This window comes from Leopardus geoffroyi, chromosome B1 (genome assembly GCF_018350155.1).
Source record: "Leopardus geoffroyi isolate Oge1 chromosome B1, O.geoffroyi_Oge1_pat1.0, whole genome shotgun sequence".
Classification (NCBI taxonomy): domain Eukaryota; kingdom Metazoa; phylum Chordata; class Mammalia; order Carnivora; family Felidae; genus Leopardus; species Leopardus geoffroyi.
In genome coordinates, this window is record NC_059327.1 from 119,124,180 (window position 1) to 119,140,854 (window position 16,675).

The 16,675-nt window shown below is 37.7% G+C and overlaps 1 protein-coding gene across 5 annotated transcripts in view; it reads left to right on the plus strand.

Moving 5' to 3' along the window:
* Positions 1-13,628, plus strand: part of CENPE (centromere protein E) — an 82,193-nt gene extending 68,565 nt beyond the window's left edge. For 4 of the 5 annotated variants that reach the window (XM_045471426.1, XM_045471446.1, XM_045471455.1 and 1 more), the window contains 5 exons: positions 3,687-3,799; positions 5,401-5,498; positions 7,125-7,308; positions 10,164-10,450; positions 13,072-13,628. In XM_045471426.1, the coding sequence (XP_045327382.1) occupies positions 3,687-3,799; positions 5,401-5,498; positions 7,125-7,308; positions 10,164-10,450; positions 13,072-13,166 (777 nt within the window). In that variant the 3' untranslated portion in view covers positions 13,167-13,628. The remainder of the gene's footprint in view (positions 1-3,686; positions 3,800-5,400; positions 5,499-7,124; positions 7,309-10,163; positions 10,451-13,071) is intronic. The other variant, XM_045471436.1, reaches the window with a different exon arrangement.
* The last annotated feature ends 3,047 nt before the right edge of the window (positions 13,629-16,675 follow it).

Consider the following 16,675-nt stretch of genomic DNA (forward strand, 5'->3'; position numbering starts at 1 on the left):
AAGAGGCAGAGAGAGACACACACACACACAGAATCTGAAGCAGGCTCTCAGCTGTCAGCACAGAGTGGGGCTCAGACTCACAATCATGACCTGAGCCACCCAGGCACCCCAGAAGAAAAAAGATCTTATTTATCATGGTCACAAAATCAAAAATAAAATGCTTGAGTGACTAACCTTAACAAAAAATGAGGAAAACATATATGAAAAGAGCAAGAGAACTTAAAAAAGAAATACAGAGCGTGTGGTTTATAAGAAACACACCATTTCCGGGGCGCCTGGGTGGCGCAGTCGGTTAAGCGTCCGACTTCAGCCAGGTCACGATCTCGTGGTCCGTGAGTTCGAGCCCCGCGTCAGGCTCTGGGCTGATGGCTCAGAGCCTGGAGCCTGTTTCCGATTCTGTGTCTCCCTCTCTCTCTGCCCCTCCCCCGTTCATGCTCTCTCTCTGTCCCAAAAATAAATGAACGTTGAAAAAAAAATAATAATAATAATTTAAGAAACACACCATTTCCTAGGTTGGAACTTCAATACTGTACAAGCCTAAGTTGTTCCCAAGTTAATTCCTAACTGTCATGTAATTCAAATCAGAATTTCAAAGGAATTCTTTCTCAGGTAGAGCCAGGAAACTTTCTTAACTGAATCCATCTAAAATGCAGCTGATAAATAGGTGATATTAACAAATTTATGTTTGCAGTCTTCTCAGTTTATTAGTGAAACTATTTAAGACTCAGTATTTCTTGAGTGCAGCATTGGTCGCATGCCATATGTTTAAAATATGGAATTCTGTTGTCTTTCATTTCTAATTCGGTATTTTCAATTTTGATTTCTCTTACATAAGAATGTTTTAAATAATGTTATATGTGACTAATTTATTTCATTATACCATGGCAAAAAAAATTGTAATCTCTGCATTTTCTTTTTAGTGTCGTAAGTAGATACCTTTTTTTTTTTAAGTTCTTTGAACTTTTTTTTTTTTTTTTCAACGTTTATTTATTTTTGGGACAGAGAGAGACAGAGCATGAACGGGGGAGGGGCAGAGAGAGAGGGAGACACAGAATCGGAAACAGGCTCCAGGCTCTGAGCCATCAGCCCAGAGCCTGACGCGGGGCTCGAACTCACGGACCGCGAGATCGTGACCTGGCTGAAGTCGGACGCTTAACCGACTGCGCCACCCAGGCGCCCCAAAGTTCTTTGAACTTTTAAAACAGTATATAGACAAGTAGATCAGTGGAAGAGAATAGAAGGCTTAGAAGTAGACCCACACAAATGCAGTCAGCTGATCCTAGACAGAACAAAGGCAGTTGAGTAGACTCAACTTAGCAACTAGTGATGCTGGAGCATCTGGGCTTCCATAGGCCAAAAAACGAATCTTGACAGAGACCCTCTATCTGCCACAAAAAGTAACTCAGTTGATCAAAAATCTAAATGTAAAACACAAAACTAGAAAACACCCAGAAGAGAAGATAGAAGATCTAGGTGGCCATGGGCTTGGGAGTGACTTTATCTTAGATACAACACCAAAAGCACGATCCAGGAAAGAAAAAACTGGTAAGTTGAAATGAAAATATTTAAATGAAAAATATCTGCTCTGTGAAGGACAGTTAAGAAAATTAAAAGACAAGTCACAGACCGGAAGAAAAATTTTTGCAAAACACATATCTGATAAAGAACTGTTGTCCAAAATAAACAAAGAACTCTTAAAAGTCCATGATAAAAACAACCTGATTAAAAAATGGGCAACAGATCTAAACAGACACCCCACCTAAGAAGATACTCATGGGACAAATAAGCAAATGAAAAGATTCTCAGCTTCATGTCATTAGAGTATTGCAAATTAAAACAAAATACACTACACTATAACACCTATGGTATCTCAAAATGCCATGCTCGCCAAAATCCAAAACATCACACTAAATGCTGGTGACGAGCTGGAGGAATAGGAACTTTCATTGCTTGAAGGACTGCAAATGGGACAGCCAGTTTGAAAGAGAGTTTGGCAACTTCTTACAAAACTGACAACACTTCAGTCAGCCACATTCTCAGGGAGTCTCTGATATGAGCATCTGAATCAGAAGGTGGGGTATTGAACGGGTGCTGTGACTGAGCAAACAGTGGGCTTCTCCAAGAATGGGCTTATCTTACCCTGTCATCAGCCTCCTTAAGCTGAGCATCTATCATTTTGCATCTTTTTAGTCTTTGCTAGCCATGGTGTGCATGTGAATGTTTCTATGGGGTTTGGGGTGAGAAAGCCTAGAGGAATAAAGAGAGCTCTCTAGGTCCCTATTTAGATGGGTTTTATTTTTTATTCAATATCTAATTCTCCATTGTATGGCTGTGGTACAATGATAAAAAGTAATTTATTCAGCAATAATAAGAAATGAGCTAACAAGCCACAAAAAGATACGGACGAACCTTAAATACACACCGCTAATTAAAAGAAGCCAATCTGAGGTGCCTGTGTGGCTCAGTTGGTTAAGCGTCAATCTTTGTCTCAGGTCATGGTTTCATGGCTCATGAGTTCAAGACCTGCGCCGGGCTCTGTGCTGACAGCTCAGAGCCTGGAGACTGCTTTGGATTCTGTGTCTCCCTCTCTGCTCCTCCCTGGCTTGTGCTCAGTCCCTCCCTCCCTCTATCTCTCTCTCTCTCTCTCTCTCTCTCTCTCTCTCAAAAATAAATAAAAAACATTAAAAAAAAAATTCAGAAGAAGCCAATCTGAAAAGACTACATACCCTATGATTCCAACTATATGACATTCTGGAAAAGGCAAAACCAGGGAGACAGTAAAAAAATCAATGATTGCCAATGGTCCGGAAGGGGTTAGGGAGGGAAAGATGAATAGGTGAAACACAGGGGATTTTTAGGGCAGTGAAGCTATTCTGTATAATACAGTAATGATGGATATGTGCCATTTTACATCTGTCAAAATCCATAGAATGTACAGTACAAATAAAAAACCCTAATGCAACCTAAAATATATCAATATTGGCTCATCATTTGTAACAAATACACCACACTAATATGTGATGTTAATAATGGGGGAAATGGGCAGGGTGGGGAGGGAGATGGAGTGCGACAAGGGTATATGGGAACTCTGTGTACTCTCTGCTCAGTTTTTCTATCAACCTAAAGTTTCTCTAAAATATAAAAATCTGTTTATTAAAAAAAGATTTAAATATATGCAAGTATGTATTTATGTATGTTTTTTTTTTTTTTCTGTGATGGGAAGTAGATACATTGACAGCACTGGATTGAACCCTCCTTGAGTACACAATGTCCCAACACTTTATACTGCTTTGTGCCTTGGTTCAGTTCTAGTTTGCTGTTTGTATTGCCATTCTGGCATCTTTTTGTTTCATTTTACCCTCCCTGTCTCCCCCCCCTCCCCACCCCCCATTATTCTCAACATTTGTTGCATTTTGTCTTAAGTATTTCATTTTTAATTGGAAAAAAATTTGTTTTAAGAAATGAAAGTCATATGTTCTTAATTACATATTAGCTTCCAGTGGTTTCAAATATACTTCACATCAAATATCTTCTTGTTCATTTTAGGATTAAATTTTGGGCCTTTTCCTGCTTTTCATATATTCGAAGTTTGCTGTTTTAAAATGTTCCTACCAAATCAAGGTAGTTAACAACTCTTTAAAACTGCTCTGAAATTATTTTATTTTTCTCTTCTCTAAAAAATTTAGGACAAAGTTGCTTTAGGAGCTAAGCCCTACAAAGAAGAAATTGAAGATCTCAAAACAAAGCTGGTAAAAATAGACCTAGAGAAGATGAAAACTGCCAAAGAGTTTGAAAAAGAGTACGTCTTTGCCTTAATTGAACACGACTTTGATAGCTCAAGTTTGCCTTCTAAATTATATAAATTTCTTTGCATTGGTTAACTTTTTAAAATATATGGAAATATTGTTATTGCTTTTTAAAATAAATATCCACATCCACAGATTTAAACTTGTTAAATTCTCATTACATATCCAAATTTTTTAAAAATGTGCATAGTTCTGGCCAACTACTAATACAAGGTTTCTTTTGATGCTTCTTGCTCAGTCATATATAAACAGCTTAAAAATGTCCTTTTTATGCTTGAAAATGAATGTTAAGAACCTGTATGTGTGTGTTTGTGTCTAGCAGTTTGACCAAGGTTTCTGTTGGTTCTCTTAATTTAATTTGTTCCTCCTGTTGTGTTTTTGTGTAAAGGTTGTATTTCCTTTTTTTTTTTTTTTTTTTTTTTAATTTTTTTTTTCAACGTTTATTTATTTTTGGGACAGAGAGAGACAGAGCATGAACAGGGGAGGGGCAGAGAGAGAGGGAGACACAGAATCGGAAACAAGGCTCCAGGCTCTGAGCGGTCAGCACAGAGCCCGATGCGGGGCTCGAACTCACGGACCGCGAGATCATGACCTGGCTGAAGTCGGTCGCTTAACCGACTGCGCCACCCAGGTGCCCCTGTATTTCCTTTTAAATTATGGTACCTAGTACCCAAATGCATAACCTCTTTTTATTTGTTTATGTATACTACTGTACATAATGGCATGCCTAAAATTCTTTATGATATGGCGTAACGAAAAAACATGAAACAGAGTCAGAGACAGTGAATTAGAAATATAATATTGCCACATTATTATATCACCTTGCATAGGCTGTTTAATCTCTCTGGGCGTTATGTTCATATTCAATAAATAAAACAATAAGTTTGTATTAGACAATTTCTTAAGATTCCTTCTGGCTCCTAATGCTTTTTGTTCTTCCTATAAATATTTAACAAGGATACCTAATTTGCCCAAAAAGTAGCATTCTGAAGCTTTTGCATCCGGACTAGCCTTCCATTGATAAGAGTATTGGTTTTAGTGAAACTTATACCTATCAAGTTCTTCACTATAAAAAAAGCAATTTTACTTAGAGAATAGGATCAGCAGATAACTTTCAGAGTCTCTAAAGGCAGAAAGTCTCATGATTTATCACTGCTGATTAATGCTTAAGCCAGGAGTTCATAAAATATCACTTTCTACTGGGAGACAGTGAGCAGAATTTGTTTGACCTTTGACTATCACACTGGACTGGACTGCAGCCGGGGTTTACTTCCCTGACAATGTAGACATAGGTAGAAGTTTTTTCTCACTTTCATGCTCTGGTAATTATTGTATCCAATTAATAGCTATTGGGCTTCCAGATATTTAAAAAGAATTGTTTAAAAAAAAGTACTCCTGCAACCAAACAGAATGCTTCTGATTTGATGGTGTTGTACCTATAAAACACTTGGTACCAGGAGGGTATCTGCTGCTACTTATGGGTTTTCATGTCAATGTGATGTATCTTATTAGAAAATTCTTGACAGCAGTTCTGTTTATTCTTCCATTAAAAATTAGTTGCTAGGCTTTTACATATTTCCATTGTTCTTTTTAGAATTACTTCTACAAAAGCCACTGTAGAATATCAAAAAGAAGTTATAAGGGTATTGAGAGAAAATCTTAGAAGAAATCAACAAGCGCAAGATACCTCACGTAAGTAGAAAATGCTGATATTTCCATAACTTTCCATTTTACTTCTCAATACACTTAGACATTTTGAATACTATTATATATGTGACAGTCAAGAATAAACATGTTAATCACTAATTTAGAAGGAACTGTTTTTGAAACGAACTTACTGGGATCATATTTATCCTGTACCCAATTTAGTTTGGTTTCCTATTATTTTAACTGTCCATTGGAGATTCTTAAAAAATACAAATTTTACCTTTGCATTATCAGATCATCACATCTTTACATAGTAGTGAAGACATTCACATCTTAATAGATTTTAACCATAGGTACAGTAAAAATACAATCAGTACACAGAAATAAGGAAATAAAATCCTATTTGTTCTTAGTACTGAAAATACAGAGTTGATGCTTATTTGCAAACTCTTTGAAATCGTGCAATCTTTTTGAAATTGATTTTAGACACAGTTGTCAAATCTAATGATCAAATTTCTCATATGATTTCCTCAACCTATATCTTTTTCCATATTTTTATCTCATGTTTCATTTGAAAAGAGAGGATGCTGAACAGTACTTGGGACAGCTTTGTGTAGTAAACACTGAACTAAGGACAGGTCACTCTCACTTCATGGCCCTATGAAATCATGGGGACAATAATACCTGACCTTCTAGTTTATATATATATTTATTGTAAGGATCAAACTGAAAGTTGTGTGTGAAAGCACACTGAAAGTTCTAAATGTCAAGCAAACATAAGGTGATACTTGTGTGTATTATTATCCACTCACTTAAAAAAAAAAATGAGAAAGTGTTAAAGATGTTGTCTAGTACATATGTAGACTGAACTTCTCTAGTGGCTATTGTGGGATAATTGCACCCCTACCTGGAAAACTTTAAGGGACAAAAATAGAAATGAGCAAGCTTTGTTGTTACAGAAGGGTCAGGATAATTAACTCTTGACTTGTGACTTTCAGTACATATTGTATCTGAATCCAAAGTAATTCAAAAGAAAATGGACATTAAGTGTCTTCCCCATACACACCTTACCACCCTTTTGTAAATTGTTGGTTACACAGTGGATTATTCTACATAGAAGCACCTCACATTTTAATGCAGTTTTACCTGAAATTTAAAAAACAACTCCTTACATTACTTTTACACACATAGTGCAGAATACTTAATAATATATGCTTTAGTATCTTTCTGAGGTTTATTCAGTTAACAAGTATGTGTTGAGAACTTACAGTGCACTGAGTAACTGGCAGTGGACCCCACACACACACATTCTGTATTGTAAGAAGCCCTCTGGGTGTTTCCACTGATGGAGAGGAGAGAGAGTGAAGGACCACACTCACTGGGGAGATTACTACTGCTGCCGTCATTGTGCAAGATTTCAGGGAGCACTGTGGTGGGAGTGGACTTGGTGGGATGGAGAGAAGCAGGAGGACTCTAGAGATAATTAGAAGTGTTGATCATATAGGCACAGGAAGTGAGGTAGAAGGAGGAAGGCAAGGATGGCTTCTAGGGAGATGATTGAGGTGGTCTGGTTTTTACAGTGACTTATTGCGCTCAGTAACATTCCCTTTATTTTGAACTTTGGAGATAATTAAAATTATCACTTAATGTGTGTATTTGCCCTCCTCACAGTTGTATCAGAATGTACAGACTCTCAGCCTTCTAATAAACCCTTAACCTGTGGAGGTGGCAGTGGCATCGTACAAAGCACAAAAGCTCTTATTTTTAAAAGTGAATATATACGGCTAGAAAAAGAAATCTCTAAGTTAAAGCAGCAAAATGAACAGCTAATAAAGCAAAAAAATGAACTATTAAGGTAAGATCTGCTTACACAATATTGAAATTATGCTTCTGGCTATTACATGTGGGGAGCATGGCATATACATATGCATATATATTTTTTGCAATTGGCAAGCCTTCACACATACGGGGAAAGTCATTTTTTAGAGTATATGTAATAAATATATATTTTTTTAATTTAATTTAAATCCAAGCTAGTTAACATATAGTGTAATAATGATTTCAGGAGTAGAATTTAGTGATTCATCACTTACATATATTACCCAGTGCTCATCCAAACAAGTGTCCTCCCTACTGCCCATCACCCATTTAGCCCATGCCCCAACCCAACACCCCTCCAGCAACCCTCAGTTTGTTCTTTGTATTTAAGAGTCTCTTATGATTTGCCTCCCTCTCTGTTTTTATCTTATTTTCCTTCCCTTCCCCTATGTTCATCTGTTGCGTTTCTTAAATTCCACATGCGTGAAATTATGATATTTATCCTCCTCTGACTGACTTATTTCGCTTAGCAGAATACATTCTAGTTATTTTTTTTTAACGTTTATTTATTTTTGAGACAGAGAGACAGAGCATGAACAGGGGAGGGGCAGAGAGAGAGGGAGACACAGAATCTGAAACGGGCTCCAGGCTCTGAGCTGTCAGCACAGAGCCCGACGCGGGGCTCGAACTCACGGACTGTGAGATCATGACCTGAGCCGAAGTCAGACACTTAACCGACTGAGCCACCCAGGCGCCCCAGAATACATTCTAGTTATATCCATGTTGTTGTAAATGGCAAGATTTCATTCTTTTTGATTGCTGAGCAATATTCTACTATATGTATATATACACACACATACCACATCTTCTTTAGCCATTCACTAGTCGATGGACATTTGGGCTCTTTCCATAATTTGGCTATTGCTGATAGTGCTGCTATAAACATTGGGGTGCGTGTGCCCCTTCGAATCAGCATTTTTGTAATATATGTCTTTTAAGAGGAATAAGACTATGGGACACCATTCCAGATGTTTGCTATCTATCAATTGACCTATTTTTAACAAAGCTCATAAGCAGGAAGTAAACAGATCTTTGAAGGGCAGCTCAAATATACCACAAGTCTGTATACCCAAGTCAAAGGAGAACTTAAGTCCATTATTGTAGTGTATTTCCTTTTACTTCATAAACAGTTCTAACAGATTTAATTATTTGGCTTCTATCAAGGATTAGAATCTTGTGCCAAGCACTTTACTAATGATACAACAGAAGAAAAATAAGCATTAAACAAATAACTAAACAACTAATTTTTGCAATGAGTGCTATTAAACAGCAACAGAAAAAAACACATTATCTAGTTGTGGGGAGGGGTGATGGCGAAGAAACTGATAGAAGAGCAGTTATAGAAAAGGGTAGAGGTTAGGCCAGATGAAAGGAGAGACATATAAGCCTTCTAGGCAGGGGCCAGCATGTGCACAGGCTTCAATCAGAAAGAATAACCTGTTGGTGGAACTGAAAGACACCCGGTGTGACTGGGGTGTAGAGAATGAAACATTAAGGTACAAGAAGAGATGCCAGAGGTCACAGGTCTAGGTTACTTACACAGGCCTTTTTGGGTCACTCTGAGGAGGCGTGGGTGATAATCTGCAATATAAAGAGAAAGTGACCTCCAGTGGAGGATTTTAAGCCAGGGCCTGATGAGATCAGATAGCATCTCTGGCTCTAGAGCAAATAGGGAAACCCAGTTTAGGAATCTACTTGCTATAGTCCAGGCAAAAGATAATTTTGGCATGGACTAGAATGGAGCCAATTGGGATAAATATAAGGAGATAAATTTGAAAGATTAAGTGTGAGGTTGGGCCCACAGACCTGGATGACCAAATAAAGGAGAGCAAGGCCTCTGGGATTGGTCCCCAGGCTTCTCTCTGCAGGAACTGGATAAATGCTGGTGACATTTCCTGTAACAAGCAAGACTATAACTAGTTCAGAAGCATGGTGTAGTATTTCTTTTAAAATAACAAAGGTACATTAAAGATTAGTCTATCCAGAAGATTAATTTGTCAAGTTATTGCTGCAAGGTATCAATAGGTAAACCACTCTGGATGATCTCACTGATTCATTTGAAAATCTGTCATACTCTAAGCTTTCTTTTCAGGACTCCATGATTACAATTGTTCAATTAATGCGACCTCATTTCATTTTCTGAACTGTGAAAATAATCCAAGCAGGAAGCATTAGGTGGGAATATAAGTATGATAAAATGGTAAATTATAACAAACAGGCAAAGGGGGAGGGAGAGAAAGAGAGTTGGGGTGCCTGGGTGGCTCAGTCAGTTAGGTGTCTGACTTCAGCTCAGGTCATGATCTCATGGTCCGTGAGTTGGAGCCCCACATCGAACTCTGTGCTGACAGCTCAGAGCCTGGAGCCTGCTTCAGATTCTGTGTCCCCTCCTCTTTCTCTGCCCCTGCGCCACTCGTGCTCTGTCTCACTCTATCAAAAATAAATGTAAAAAAAAGAGAGATAGACAGAGACAAACCAAGAAGCTGACTCTTAACCATAGAGAACAAACTGATGGTTACCAGAGGGAAGGGGGTAATGGGATGGGTGAAATAGGTGATGGGGACTTAAGAGTACACTTGTTGTGAAGAGCACTGGGTATTGTATGCAAGTGTTGAATCACTATTTTGTACACCTGAAACTAATATAACACTATATGTTAACTGTACTAGAACTAAAATTTAAGATTAAAAACAACAAGACAAAGTGGTAAATTATATGTTGTATATATTTTACCAGAGTTTTAAAAATTTTTAATGTAAGTGTGAATAAATTTCAGGAATTGAGCAGATTTACAGTCTCTTCTTTTTTTTTTTTTTTCCCCCTACTACATTCAAGCAATAATCATCATCTTTCCAGTGAGGTCAAAACGTGGAAGGAAAGAATCCTTAAAAGAGAGGCACACAAAGAAGTTAATTGTGAGAATTCTCCACAGTCTCCTAAAATGACTAGAACAGCTTCCAAAAAGAAGCCACATACACCTTCTCAATGCAAGGAACGGAATTTACAAGATCCCGTGCAAAGGGAATCACCAAAATCTTCATTTTTCGATAGCCGATCAAAGTCTTTACCAACACCTCAACCAGTTCGCTATTTTGATAACTCGGGTTTAGGCCTTTGCCCAGGTAAGTAAATATCCTGGTTCCTTAGAAATCAGGGGATATCTGTCAGAATTTATCATTAATTTGTGACCCCAAAGGGCAAGTTTAGACAAGATATAGTTGAGCAAACTATGGTGCTCAACTTGATTTGGCATTTCTGGGGTGAGAAAGTTTCTCCAAAGCATGGCACTAACGTGTATTGTTTTTTACCCCAAGCTAAGTCTTTATTCTGCCTCTTAAACCTTCAGCTTTTCCCTAAGAGAAATAAGCAGCTCTGTTAAAAACATGAAGACACTACCCTATAAACAAAACTGTTACTGAAGAAGCCCTTCTTATCAATTCAGTTGGCCAGTATTTCCAATAGCATTATATTCATTTTACACAAGCCAGATCATAGACTTATTTCACTTATTAATTCAATCAAAAAATTTTGATCTCCGACTATGTGTCAGATACATTGATAAGCAAAACCAGACATGGTCCCTTACTCTACTGGAGCGTATAGTCCAATAGGAGATATAGTAATCAAGTAGTCAAAAATAGACAGGTAAAATTCTAGAGTATAAAAGGCTATGAGGCATATTATAGGTTTTTGTTGCAGGAATATTAAGGAAGTCTTCCTTGAAGAAGGAAACTGAGATCTAAGGTTAATGTGAGTTTGCTTAACAAAGAGGGGAGGGAAAAGTATTTCTGGCAGATAGAACAGTGACAGCCCAAGGTAGGAGGGACCATAACCAGGGGAAGCATTAGAAGAAAGATGGTATGGCCACAGCACAGTTAACCAAGCTGCTGTGGTTGGAGGCCCTGAAGGCAAAGAGGAGAAGAGCCAGGTGTGTGGGAATTTATAGATTGTATAGAAGAAGTCTTTGAAAGATTTTAAACAACATAATGGCAGGGGATCATAATGAGTTATAAATTTTGAACACATCACCTTAGTTATATGGTAACCAACAAATAATAGGAGCAAGAGTTTATGACAGTTGTCTAGGCAAGAGGTCATACTAGCGTGTACCTGAGCAGGTTCAGTAGAGCTAGAGAGAAGTGGACAGACAGGAGAGATAGGGGAGTCAAAGCAGTCAGAGGTGCCTGGCTAGATGGTAGGAGGGGTGCCAGACACAGAGGTGTAGAGCATTGCAGAAGAAAGTCTGTAATACTGTGTTTCTTGTAGTCCTTCTCACCACACAGCATTGATTGTGTGTGTGGCCAGAGCCTTTGTGACTGCATATCTGCCTGTCAGAAATCCCATTACACAGTTGTAGAAATCTACAGCAATAAAACTGTACACCTAAGGAAAGCAGTTGCCAAATCATTTTTGGCCCCAAGTGAAGGTTGTGGATTTGTGAGGAACTCTACTGTGTGACTTTAAAAAAAATCTGTCCATTCTCATCAACTTTAAAATCAATATTAGATAAGTCCTCAGTCTTAAAGTGCTCTTTGGGATATAGGAAGACATCAATTTGAAAAAATGTTTAAACTATTCATTTTATGGAATAGTATTTAACAAACATTTAAGCACTTGCCATTAGCTAACACTTATGTGGAACTTTTGCTGTATATGCATACATGCTATTTTAGAAGAGTCTTCTGAAAAACCAGGAAACTGTTAACCTCCGATTTTATCTGATAATGCCAGAGACACATGCATGATATGAAACCACACGTAGAAATGCTTAAGTCTTTTTATCAATATATGGATCACTCTGGTACTATTTTTAAGTAAAATAAATAAAAGAGTAGGCTGGAGAGACACCTGGGTGGCTCAGTGGCTGACTCAGTTAAGTGTCTGACTCTTGATTTTGGCTCAGGTCCTTATCTCATGGTTCGTGAGATCAAGCCCCACCAGGGCTCTGCACTGACAGTGTGGCATTCTCTCTCGCTCTCTCTCTGCCGCTCCCCTGCTTATATATGCTCTCTCTTCTCTCAAATAAATAAGCTTAAAAAAAAAAAAAAAAAGAGTAGACTGGAATAATATATGAATCAAAAAACTGGCCAATTCAGCCTTAAAGGACATAGTCCCAGCCTGAATTAGTAAAATACCATTCTAAGAAAATTTTAATGCTTTTATTTTGAATTATAAAAGATAATTTAAAATTTCTCAACAACTTGAGATAATTGCAAAGACCAGGTATGAGACATTTACTTATATGAATATAATCATTTGAAAATCAATATTATTTATAAACAAACACAACTGAAGTGCTCTTTAAAGGCTCAAAGAAAGTTTTCCAAGGATGGCTAAATAGTCTCCAAAATTAATAGTATTTGTTTAGTATAGCATTTTTTTTTCCCTAAAATTCAGGCAAAAGAAAATCAGACTCACTCTGTGTTTGATTTCACTTTGAATCTCAAACTGATGAATTTCAAATGAGACTTTATTGCTTCTTGGTTTTATGTTCAAAATGGTTTTTCTAACATTTGATTTTGTGAGAAAATGGGGAATAAACTTCTCCAACTTTGATGAAGTGATATATACCTTTGTAATGGCCAAACATGAGGTTAATGACCATATTGTCATTTTTCATTCTTCTTATCTCTGCTGTCTTAGCATTGTTTACATTTCCAATTCTATTAGAATTTCGTGTAGTTTTTTTAATAAAATATGGTTACTTTTGGGTTTTTTTTTTTTTCTTTTTGTTTTTTCTCAGAAGAACAAACTGCTGGAGCAGAGAGAGTGGGTCCTCAGCCAAGTCTTTGGCACACCTCCTCAAGAAAAGATATGCCTGAGTGCAAGACCCAGTAGGCTCCTCTACTGTCACTTTCCTGGGGGCCCAGCGTTTCCTGCTGAGAAATGACTGTGCTTTTACGTTATGTGCCTATCCCTGGCAATGTTACCACAGTCCAACGTAATTTCAGTTCAGTTTTCACTTTGCCACTAGAATTGGAAGATGAAGGAACAGGAGATTAATGCATTCCAATAATTTGGAATGACTGATAGCAAAACCTCCTTGAATGTGGTAATACTTTAGAAATTGAATTGTTTTATTTATTTATATATTTTATAAAGAATAAAATTACTGAAGGAAATTTCCAGTCTTTCCATGCATATACAAAATGTATTCATCTTTATTAATGTAATGTTTTACACATGACTTAGGTAATTCTAAGGCCTAATACATAAAGTGTCATTTAATTAACATTATGAACTACTTTTTAAGTGCCTTGAACATTGAATAAATGTTTAATTAGTGGTTCTGAATCACAACTTTATGTAATATTGATGGTTTCTTGGTGGGGTATTCAGGGTATATTTGGCTGTACTCGTTTGGTGACTTTCAGAATTTTGCTACAAGAATATATACATGCTTCCTGGATTTAAGTTGCTAAGGGACAGCAAAGTGCTGTGACCTCTTCATTTTCTAGTCTGATCTTTGTTTTGCTATAATAAATTAAAAAATTCTCTTTGTTTTTCTGTACCCACCCACTCCCTATACAAGAACTCTAAATTGGTTGATTTGTTATTAGACTTTGTACTGTGCTGCATTTTACTCCCAGCGGTAAGAACTTCATACCATTTATCCTACCCTTGTATTTCAGACATGAGGAAACAACACCTGAGTTTCTATCAAAGTAGAAAATCTTAGAAACCCAGAGTCCCCACACATACATAAGGCATCTGTGGATGGGCTTCATGCAGTCTGTAAGACCTCTGAAATTTTACGTTAATTTGTATGTAAACTCATTTTTCTAGGATACTTGGGTCCATACGTCTATCATATTCTTAAAGGGATCTGTCACCCTATAGGAGGTTAAGAACTATGGTTTTAGAGAGCATCTGTTACTACTTTTAAATCATAAGACTTTGAAAAATCACATAAAACAGCAAGTTGCATAAGGTTTAGAACAGTTGGTGATTTCAGTGCATTCTTGGCTCTTTGATAAAATTCATTCAAAGGAAGAGATTGTGAATTACATCATAGCCATCATTTTACAATCTATGGATGGATATTTTCCCTTAATATACTATCATAGGCATTCACTAGGGCTAAGGGAAGGTGTCCCTTCCAATAACTGTCTCCCCCAAGCCAGTCCCTTCGGAGTTGTTTCTCCTTTCCACTCTTCCCCCAATAAGACACTATAGCAGAGCTGCAGATTTGTTTCTTGACAATGTCTGCTCCTCCACTGAATAACAGTAACTCAAGGTAGTAGGTTCACCTGGATAATAAAACTAAGTCCATTAAACGTAATCAGTCATCAGGTATCCAGTCTAGAATATTGCTCAACTCTAGAATTTGGATGTCCATTTCCTTAGATATGGGAAGTTTGGGGCCATTATTTCTTCAAATAAATTTTTTGACCCTTTCTCTGTTCTGGAAGTCCCATAATGCATATATTGGTCCATTTGCTGATGTCCCATGAGAACCTCAGGCTTTCTTCACGTTTCTTTATTCCTTTTTCCTTGATTCTTTCTGCTCCTGGATCAAGTCTTGCTACTGAACCCCTCTAGTAAATTTTTTAATTCGGTCATTGTATTCTTCAGGTCCAGAATTTCTGTATGGTTCTTTTTTTATAGTTTCTGTTTCTTTGTTAATATTGTCATTTTGTTCACGCATTGTTTTTCTAATTTCATGTAGTTGCCTATCTGCATTGTCTTGTAGATCATTGAGCATCTTTAAAACTATTATTTTGAATTCTTTGGTAATTCATAGATCACTTTTTCTTTGGCGTTAGTTTCTGGAGACTTATTTTGTTCCTTCGGGTCATGCTTCTCTTTGTGTGTACATGTGCTTTCTGATTTTTTGCTGAGTTTAATGCATTTGAAAAAGCAGCCACCTCTTCTAGTATACAGATTGCTTCACACAGGGGAATGCTTATACCAGTCAGCCTGGTCATAGATGCCAGGGGTCTCTGAAAACATTTTAGGGGGATATGACTTCTCTGGGCTATGTGTATAATTTGCCAATTTCTTTTCTGAGAGCTGGATCTCTTGCTCCCTCTGGTGTCTGTCTGCAGTACAGCATGTTCTTTAATGCAATAAGAAGCCACCTGCTCTCCTTTGTTCTCATTAGCCCCCAGGCATCCAAAGCATCTCAGCCCCCCATTAGTACCCCAGGTAGATAAGACAAATATCAGTCTTGGACAGCCTTCCAAAAAGTTGGAACACCAAGCACATACTCTACTCTTCCTCCTCTCTCCCAAGTGTGCTGAACCATTCCAGTCTCCTTCTGGGGCACTGCAGGCCGTCTAGTGCCAACTATGCCAGTTCCATCAGCACTCCCAAGTCAGGCAAGACAGAAACCAGTCCCTTGGGCTGCCATATGGAAAGAATTTTGGATGAATTTTCCACTCTTTTCTTTCCCCCTACTCCCCTGGGGAAACCAGGAGCCAGAGGCTGAACTGTGCTAGCTTGGGAAAGGGGTGGGGTGGGATGGGTGGAGCCACAGGTGAGGTGAAATGGCTCTTGCCCATTTCAATGCAGCTGTTCTCAGCTTTCTCCTTACCAAGGGTACTGCAACTTCTTAACTGGCTTAGTTAGGTTAAGAAGGGTTCATTTAGTGTTTTAAATCAGTGTCTCAAGGGAAAAGAGAGGTGGGACTCCCTTTTCCTCCATGTCGACATCTCCCTCAGAATGTTAAACTCTTGAGATCTGAGTTTCAATATCATGATGAATGGCTGTGAAAGGATAATGACATAAGTCAACAAAGAAACACGCAAGAATGTTAAAAAGCAGTAATATGGTCAGAAAACACTAAACTAGCCTGAAAATAAAGCCAAGACTGAAGACAAATAGATTATTGTTCATAGGAAATATTTTCTTGAGAGCCTGGCAGATTTATATTCAAGAAAACTAAGAGCCTGCCATTCATACTCGGCAAATATTTAATGGTCGTTTACTGTGTGCCAATCGCTGGTCTGGACACCAAAAGGTACTGTCTTGGTGAAATTCATGTTTAGTTGTAAAACAAATTACTGTATGCTGATTGCAATATAAAGGTGAAAAAGATATGGTCCCCAGCCTTGAAGAAATTTAGTCCATGGAAAATACAGATGTGTAAGCAAATTTTTACAACACCATGTTACTTAGGCTATCACAGAGTAGGCATTATTGTTGAAAATCTGGGGACAAAGGGGTCAGAAGAAAGTTGCACCAAGAAAGTGTTAGAGTTGGCCTTGATTAGAGAATTCTCATGTCCATATAAAATCCTTTCTAAAATCCTCAAAAGTTAAAGGAAAGACATTGAGGCAAGGAGCACAGCTGGGGATGATTAGAGATCATTAGACTCCATTAGAAGCTACCGTAGGCAATGAGGG